Here is a 9,106-nt window from a genome sequence, read left to right on the forward strand (position 1 = left end):
AGAGGAAGCCACAGCCAGCAGCAGCCCAATGCCGCTTGCATTGCTGAGGTACTAGAGACGCTTCATGGTGGTGAAGTAATGCAGAAAAAATACTAGTTATTGCCTTCTTCATCCAGAGACCCTGTGCCCCATCTTCATCCCTGTGGCACAAACCTCTATTCCTGTCATGCCCAAGAGGAAGCTGCAGCACAGAGAGCTTAAAACCAAGACTCGGAAAACCCAGCAGCCTCAAGCTAGTGCCTGACATGATGTTCTCCATCTCAGAGGAGCTGGCCACCACAATGCCTATCAGAGACCACTTTGGAAATGCTGGCTTAGGAGTCAAACAAATGTATCCTCCTTGTTCCCAGACCCAGCAGAGCCAGGCACAGAGTGGTCCTGGCTGTGTGAGCAGCTCTGTTGGTGCAGGCAATGGAACAGTGCCAGCTCACAGCAGCTGAGGATCTGGTTCCTCTTCTATTTGTGCATGGACTATGCTGAAACCTGCCAGCAATAGGTAGTAGCTGTCCCTGGCTGTAGAGCAGCCATCAGAGACTTGCAGTGTGCCCAGCCTGCAGATCAAACCTCCAGCACCAGCATGACAACGGGGAAAGGAAGGTGGTGGGAAAGATCATCCACTCACAGTTGTGAGCTGTGGGCTCTGGGCCATACTTAAGCTCAGCCTCCCCACCTGGCCTTCTGCAACCTGGTCCAGAAGAGGCTTGGGAACAGGACTACCCTCATCGAGCCCTGAACTGGTTGTCTAAGCCATGTCAGAAACCTTTCAGACAGGACTGCTTTTAGACCTAGGTCACTGGGCTTGGGAATCCTTCTGAACAGACACAACCTCAAGCATGAACAAAAGCCACCATCCCCACTTGACCAGACTTTCAGCTGGCTAGCTTAGGTTACCAGCCTAACTGTACTCAGAGGAGCAGTGCACAGCAGCGCAGTGTCCAGTCCGTACAAAAGGAGGCTCACCGAAAGGCCTGGTGTCAGCTTGAACATACAGGTTCCAGTGGTTTTCCAAAACTGACACTGCATTGAGATAAAGGCCTAACCCATTTTGTTTCCAAAATTCAGGAGCTGTTAGAGATGTGGACCCATACTTTTCAGAGCCCGTGGGCCTGCTTTACTCCTTTCACTTAGGATCTTTTTCCGCTTTCTGATTCCTTGGTGGTAGCTTTGTTTTTTAAATGTGAATTATTGTAATGGAGAATTTCCCTGAATAGCACAAATTGATGATTTTTCCTGAGCAACTGCTCAGTCTGCTCCATACCTGCTCACCATTCCCTCCCTTTCCCTGCTAGGCCATAGCTGGTGCTGCTGTTGTGGCACTCAGATTTCAAATTTGCCATCTTTGTGCACAAGTGTCCACTACCCCTGAGCTCCACTGTGGTCAGTAATGGCTGGGGAAATCCAGGTGATGCAGGTGCCACATGGTTTGACCCAGGCGTGCATGGTTTGGTGGTCAGTGAAGGACACGGTCCCTTTCAGCTGCAATGAACACGTCACAACATGTTGCCAGGTGGGACCAGACCAGAAAAGCTATCTTCACATTACCAGAGAAACTCTTGGGAATTTGACAGCTCCCACAGTCTCCCAGGCATTTCAGAATCCCCCAGAAACTTCTGCTTCACAAAGTTGTTCCCAGAGAGCTGTGAGAAAAATCCTCTGTGTGTGGCAAGAGATTTACCTGCTCAGGGATATGCAGGACAAGTGCTGTGCAAGTTGATCTGGCTGCTTGGGCTGCTGACTGCACACAGGGCAGCCTGGTGCTGCTTGCCTGGTGTGATTTCTCTGCTGCAGTTGCTGGTGACAGATGTTAATCACGCTGCTTAATGCAGTTATGGCCAGCAGCGAGGCGTCACAGTAGTGGGAACTGCGTAATAACCTCTTCTAGAATAGAACAGAGTGGAGCTGAACAATGGCTCATTTCTCTTTGCAGGCACATCTTTTTCTATTCAGAGCTCATTAACCCCCACGTCCCGCCTGCATTCCTGTCCAGAGATGTAATGTCTGCTAAACTGCAGAGAAATTATCAGAGGACTGCTAAAATAGTTCTTGGGGTCAGCACTGCTCTGCTCCAGAGGTAGCTGCATTTCCATGGAAGCAATTGCTGAACTGATGTTATATACAGTGGTTTTATAAACAAAGTTGTGCAAATACTTCCCATAGGATCATGCCATGGTGTTTTGCAACTTCTGATCATTTGCACAATAGAAGTGTGAAACAATGTTTTCTGCATGAATAGAGCTATCAAATTTCACAACTCCAGTCCAAAATTGGTCTAGTTTTAAAATTAATATTGATAATTAGCAGTGCATGACTAAGCTTGAGTGGGTGCTTTCATGGGGGACTTGAGAAATACTCTCTGTCTTTAGTAGCAGATGGGGGACCGGTGCATCCCACTGCTTTAAGGCAGCTGCCTTTCCCAGGGCGCACGGGATGGGGACAGCGGGGTGATGAATACTGCAGTGACCAGTCACCAGTGACTGCCACAACAGGGAAGTCCTACTTTGGACTCAGTGAAAAGCATCCTGAGATATGGATATCTCACAGCTGACTGCCGTTTTATTGGATGTGCTCCCGCTGATGAACTTAAGGGGAAGCACGTAACTTCCCATAAATGCAAGAGACAGAAGCAGGAAAATGCTGTTTCTCCCTGGGGTGGACAGAGGCCACCTGGCTCAGCCTGGAGCAGACCAAAGAGAGGAGTTCTCAGGTTGTCCCCACATAGATGTGCCAAGAAAAAATATTATTTTGAGTGGGCATCTGTAAGCTGATCTCAAAAATTGTGCTAGTGAATTGGGGAGGTTTGGATAAGGGTTGTGCCTGTCTCTAAGAGCTCTGCACTGTTCACTTGTTCTCATTCTTTCTTTGGCAGAAACCAGCATTGTTCCTGTGAAGAAAAGCCATCAGCAATGATGCTACAAGACAGGTCTCACGTGAGGGTCCTTGATACGAAAGGGAGCTCTCCGCTTCTGTAGCTGATGGGTGAGGACAACGGCTTGGTAAAAGGAGCTACCAAGAGCTGGCAGGATGAGTTACAGCTCACCCTCAGTGCATGACTTGTATCACAGCACCAGCACCACAGCCAAGCCAGACCCAGCGACAGGTCTGGATGTGACTGTACCAGAAACAGCTACCATAAGCCCTGAGACTACCAGTTTCAACAGCACCAAAATCCCAGATGTGGCTAGCACTGGCCCTGGCATGAGCACAATGCTGCTGTCCTTTGGGATCATTACTGTGATTGGGTTGGCTGTAGCTATGGTAAGAGAGCCCTGCGAAATATTTCTCTGTCTGTTGAGGGTGGAGGGTGGCAAAGGGGCGCTAGGACTGATTTGGGTTGAATAATTTATTTGCATTATACTGAAGGCTCACCCACAACTGCTAGGAGCTGATAGTTCCTGAGATCCCTTTTTTTTTTAAGGCCTCTGTCCAGTGCTCCAATGCTTCTGCAGTCTCCCTGGAGTCTAGTCCAGGTGGGATGCTCAGCAGGCCTAGAGGATGTGATATGTAGTATCAGTATTTATTTTTAACAGCAATGGCATGTTCAGTTAAAAGAACACAAAGCAGTTTCAGTTCTGACTTGTTAACTGGCACAGCTGCATTGATTTAAACCTTATCAATGCAGGGGCCTGCAAGAAAGTTCATCCAAATTAACTTTTAAAGTAGACTGTTGAAACCATGTTAATCTCCCCTGAGGACATGCCTTTTTTAATTGAAGCAACCTGAGTCCATATTAGCTAAACTCATACTGGACTGCATTTCTGAGGTTCTGCTTGCTGGGTATCAGCAGAGTCCTCAAGGATTCACTGCATAACGAACCTTGCCATTAATGCTGTAGGCAGAAGCTTTCAGAAACTATAGTTCTGGGCCTGACATGGGCAATGCAAGTGCTGCAGTTCTGCTTTTGATATATAACCAGATCATTTACCTGCCAACAGAGAACGGAAGGTAGCAGCAAGCTCCATTCCTCGTACGAGGAAGAGCTTCACTAATACAACCAGCTGAGGAGCCTACAGAAAGGGACTACTACAAAACTTCATTGCAGGCCCAAGGAGGAGTTTTTCCAAAAGCCCCTAAGAGAACCTGGAGACATTATCCTGGAAACGGTCATAAGTTCCCAAGAACAACACCCAGCGTTCATAGCTCTCAGAACAAGGCTCTGGAGGCCTAAAGCCTCACTTTCTTCCCAGCACAGCCACTTTTACTGGCTGACATGAGGCAAGTCACTGAGCATGCCCTCTTTGCTTCTTCCCTTTATATTGGGGAGGGGGTAACAGCACTTCTACACTGTAGGAAATCTACAGATGGAAACTACAAAGGGCAGGCTCTTCATCCACTCTTAAATTGCAGCATACATCCTGCAGCCAGCAGAAATATGCTGAGCTACACCTAAGAATAATACACCTAATACTCTGACTGCTACTAACACACCTAATAACACAGACCACTCAAGCACTTAATGTCAGACTTGAAGTGCTTCTGAGCTTACACTGATGCACATGAAATTTCATTTTCGGCTGTCACTTCTCCCTTCCCCCTGCTTTGTTGTGCTGTGACACTGGACTTGGTACACCTCCCTTTCTGTGTGCCCTGGGCCCAAAATTTCTCTTCCCAGCTGTTACACATCTTACTAGGACTGTTGTAACGATGGTTTTCTTTCTCCTTCAGGTTCTGTACATCAGGAAGAGGAAGAGGTAAGTAGCATCTGTTGTTGGCTGAAGGGAACTCAGTGCTTCAAAATCCAGACAGAGCTAGGAAGGAGACAGGAAGATGGGAGAGCGTAAGGGATTGCTGCCTGAGAACAAGCCTGTGGGGAAACTGCTGCAGGGGTAGGGATGCTGCACTGCTGCTGTCGGCTCACCTTCTAACACCAGAGCTTCAAAGGCTCCTCTGCAACTTTGGAAAGGAAAACATGGTTGAGCAGGAGGAGATTAGGGATCCTGCAAACTCTTCATGCTTCATCTATGAGGTGCACTAAAACAGAGGAAAGGATTATGTAAAGAAGCTGGGAACTCTGTCATGAGAGGTGTGGGTCTCATGTTTCAGCCATTCCCAGGTCCCCCAGCAGTCTGGGCCAGTGACACTGGCCTTGCAAGGCTGAAGGTCTCTTTAGCTGCACTCACAGCAACAGGCAGCAGCATAGTGCAGAGATGCAGCTTTCTAGCCCTAGACTTAGTGTCTAAATTTCCTTGTTAAGCTGCTGGCTGAAAGTAGAGAGGAGAGCAGCATGCAAGGAGACACACTTCTTGATTCTTCCATCTCTGACAGCAGAGACACTGGTGAAGATCCATTAGATGTGGTACCTCCTCCCTGCCTGACTCCCTGTGGCAGGCCTGGCCATGGACTTTGAAGAAGTGCTTCTGCCCACTGTAAAATTTCCAAGCCAGACCCTGAAGCCCAGATCTGAGTACTGCCACAGGAGCAGCTAATGGTTGGCCTGTGAAGATGATGCTGCCAGAGATAATGGTTGTGTTGGCAAACCCATATAGAGGCAGGGAGGGAATGTGTCATCCTAACAGTTGCCAAAATAGATATTTGTGGTGACACTGCCAGTAACTGCTTGTGTGTTTCCTTCCCCCAGCCCCCAAAACTCAGCTGCAGCCTAAGGCAGGGCTCAGTGTTCTCACAGGAGCATGCCCACCCATCATCCTCCATCTCTGAGCTGCCCACTATTTGGGGAGAGCCCTTGGGGTAATACTTTATAGCTCTGTCACTTAGAGCAATGAAACAAGAGTAAGAACAGGCTGTCCACAGCCATCAGCCTCTTATGAGAATCTGTTTTCTACTTATTGTTTGTTATTTTCTATTTATTTTTATGTACTTCAACCCCAGAGCTAAAGTACTACTCTTGGGCCACTGGAGCTAAAAGAACTTCTGCCAGCAGACAGCGTGACATGGCAGGACGGGCTGTTGTGGGCAGAGGGACTGGGGGAGAAGTTGCAAAATGCCAGTATGTTCCACCCTCTCTTTTGTCCCACCTAAAGTTTTTAAGGTCTGCAGGAATTTAAATCCCTGCCTGATTCCTCTGTGTATAATACCTGCCAACACAGATTAGTGATGGCAGTTAATCCCTGTAACTGCACTCTGGGCATCTTCCACTCCTGACAGCTGTGCATAGTAGGTTCTTATCCTCATCCTTGCAGGACACAACATGACCCTGATCCAGCAAGTAGCAACAAGAGCTGAATCCCTGCACAGCAGGAGAGACAGCCTGCAGAAGGCCTCAGCAGTGGTGGGGGGGGGAAAGGCAGCCTGAGCACCTGTTACTAAGTTTTGCAACCAACCTTTTCCCTTCCCTCCCGTGGGCAGGTTGGAGAAGCTCCGGCACCAGCTCATGCCCATGTACAGCTTTGATCCCACCGAGGAACAGGATGAACTAGAGCAGGAGCTGCTGGAACACGGGCGAGATGCAGCATCATCCCAGGCATCACAGAGCAAGGTAGGCAGCAGGGGCCAGCAGTCTGTTACCACAACCACTGGAACTTGCGCTGCTTTTGTTACAGAGTCAAGGAGTTTTTGCAGGGTTGTAGAGTAAGGAAACAGCATCGGGTTTGCGCAGCAAGGTTTTGGTAGCGGGAGGGCTACAGGGGGTGGCTTCTGTGAGAAGTTGCTGGAAGCTTCTCCCATGTCTGACAGAGTCAATGCCAGCCAGCTCCAAGATGGACCTGCCCCTGGCCAAGACTGAGACCATCAGCGATGGTGGTAGCACCTCTGTGATAACATATTTAAGAAGGGGAAAAAGCTGCTGTGGAAACAGCAGCAGAGAGAGGAGTGAGATGTGAGAGAAACAACTCTGCAGATACCAAGGTCAGTGAAGAAGGATGGGGAGGAGGTGTTCCATGTAAGACCCCAGGAGGGTTTCCCCCGTCTCTGCTAGCCCTGGAGACAGGGGGCTTGAGCATTTTGGACTGCTTAGGATGGATTGAAGAGTCAGCCAACTAGGACCAAGAGCCTGGGGAGGCGAAGTGCTGGCTCTACTTAACTAGGAGAGAGAAAAGGGCAACTTCAGCAATTAAGGGTGAGTTTACTATAGTTTGCCAGCCAGAGCACAGCGAGAGCAGTAGGATGAATGCCATTTTCTGTGAGAGGTGGCTTCAATGCCCACAAGGCACTCAGGCTCCCTTGCCCTGAAAAGCAAATAATTTTCACCCAGTTTTAAGGCATCCCTGCTTTGCGCAAGGATACAAGTGTGGAGCAAGGCCTTGCTGAGGGAAAGCCTGTAATTGTAACAGTTAACTGTGCTGCAAGCCCCTAAGAATGCAGACAGAAATCCTGCACATTGTTGTGGCACATCTGATCTTGTCAGCACTCCCAGGCCAGTCCTGCTGGCTCAGCAAGAGAAAAGGGAAGGGAGTTCTCTATTTGAATTTGGGGAGAGGGGAAGAAGCTTTGCTTTGACTGCTTCTGAGTGTTCAAAGGCATGCGGCATGCTGAGAAATTATGAGATCCTCGGAGACCACTGACTTACTACATTGGTGAGTTAGGAAAGAGCTTGGTAGCTCAGCCAGTTGTTTTTGTTTAACAGTCCAAATGGGTCTGCCTCCTTGCCCAGTGTATCAAGAGGTAGGAAATATCAGGAAAAAGGGCTTCTCACCATTATTTGCAGCCAGTTTCACAGTGTTCTCTGTTTCCTTTGCCACTGCCACCACCACATACAAAAAGCCTTTCTGAAAGACGGAGCCAGCAGGGATGGTTGGAACAGGTACATCTCTTTGCCAGTGATGCAGCCTCCTCTTAGATTAGACATCTATCCTTTCTTGAATTCCTGTCCAGCTGCTCTGTGTTGCCCATATCTTCCCTTGCTTTTCCAGTTCCAGGAACAGGTGTTCTCCCAAACAGTCCTCAGTTTCCACACACTTTACACCTTCAGATAATCTGTAGCTAGCTTGGCATGGACATAAAGGGAAAGAAGAGATAATAAATGCAACTGTAATTATAAAATATTTACCCTGAGACATGCTTGCCAACCTGCTAAAGAGGACACAGGAGTTGTGCATGTTGGAATATAAAAGATAGTCAACATATTCCATATACTGGTTTGGGAAAGCAAGAAATAGTGAAATACTGTTGTATAAAAGCAAAGGATCTTGTCCTCTGAGCAGCGCATAGTGGGGAAAGATCAGATGTCTCTATTAGTGCTCCATAGAGGACTTCCTTTCAGGTAGCGAAGTGGGGAAGTGACAAGGCCAGAGTTAAACTCAGCACAGTAAAAGAACATCCTACCTATACAGGGACTGGCCAGCAGGATACCTCAGATCCCTCCAGAGCTTGCTAATAATGCACAGAGACCTCTGCTTGGAAAGTATGCAAGTTTAAAGGCTTAACATAATAAGAGAGGGAGAGTCTAAAACAACAGCCAAAGTTCAGTCTATGGCATGTTTCCAGGCCTTCTGGATGTTTCACATCTTTCCATGCTACCTTGTGTATATAAATAGTGAGAGCCAGTAATCCAGTGTGGGGATTTTAAATTGGCATGGGTGTGCTGACTGGCTCTCTGCCTGTTCTGTTTTTCTGTCACAGCCTTGTTAATGCCATGTTAGTTAGCCAGCCTTCCCTTAGTAAGGGGCTGAATCTAGTTACAATACAGCGCAGTCTGTGCCCAAGCACACGCATCTGAGCAGAGGCAGACTTGCTGGGTCTCATCTTTCGCTGCTTCAATGCAGATTCTGCTGACAAGTCAAGGAGCCCTCCAGAGACCCAGCCGTCTTGTGTTCACAGACGTTGCCAATGCCATCAATGCATGAACAATACCTGCCCCTGCTCTGGGATCGTGCTGAGACTGGGGATGATGAAGCCAACAAACCGGTGACTTCCTGCAAGCATGGCCAATCCACTGAGCCCAGCTGGTCACCCTGTTGGTTTGTGTTACAAATGGGAACGAGCACTGGGAACTGTTGTCACTTTGGGACGCAAACCCTTGGTGAAGGCAGTGGTGATTTTCTGGTGCATTTGTTACCACTAAAAGGTCCTGGGCTCCAGTTTCTGGGCTGGTGCTGACTGATACCATCTATCAAGCTGCGTGCTTAGGAACAGCGCCTGCTTTGTGGTAGATTAACTTGCCAGAGCACACATGTGCACTCTCTGCATCAGGGAAGGAGAGGTGCATGTTTCA

At 48.4% G+C, this 9,106-nt stretch overlaps 1 protein-coding gene across 1 annotated transcript; it reads left to right on the forward strand.

Moving 5' to 3' along the window:
- The first annotated feature begins 3,021 nt into the window (after window positions 1-3,021).
- Window positions 3,022-8,738, forward strand: LOC104461731 (chromosome unknown open reading frame, human C3orf18). The gene is made up of 4 exons (XM_010073417.1): window positions 3,022-3,255; window positions 4,663-4,688; window positions 6,304-6,433; window positions 8,658-8,738. The coding sequence occupies exons 1-4, from the start codon at window positions 3,022-3,024 to the stop codon at window positions 8,736-8,738; spliced, it is 471 nt and encodes a 156-aa protein (XP_010071719.1).
- The last annotated feature ends 368 nt before the right edge of the window (window positions 8,739-9,106 follow it).

This window comes from Pterocles gutturalis, unplaced genomic scaffold (assembly GCF_000699245.1).
Source record: "Pterocles gutturalis isolate BGI_N339 unplaced genomic scaffold, ASM69924v1 scaffold16897, whole genome shotgun sequence".
NCBI lineage: Eukaryota > Metazoa > Chordata > Aves > Pterocliformes > Pteroclidae > Pterocles > Pterocles gutturalis.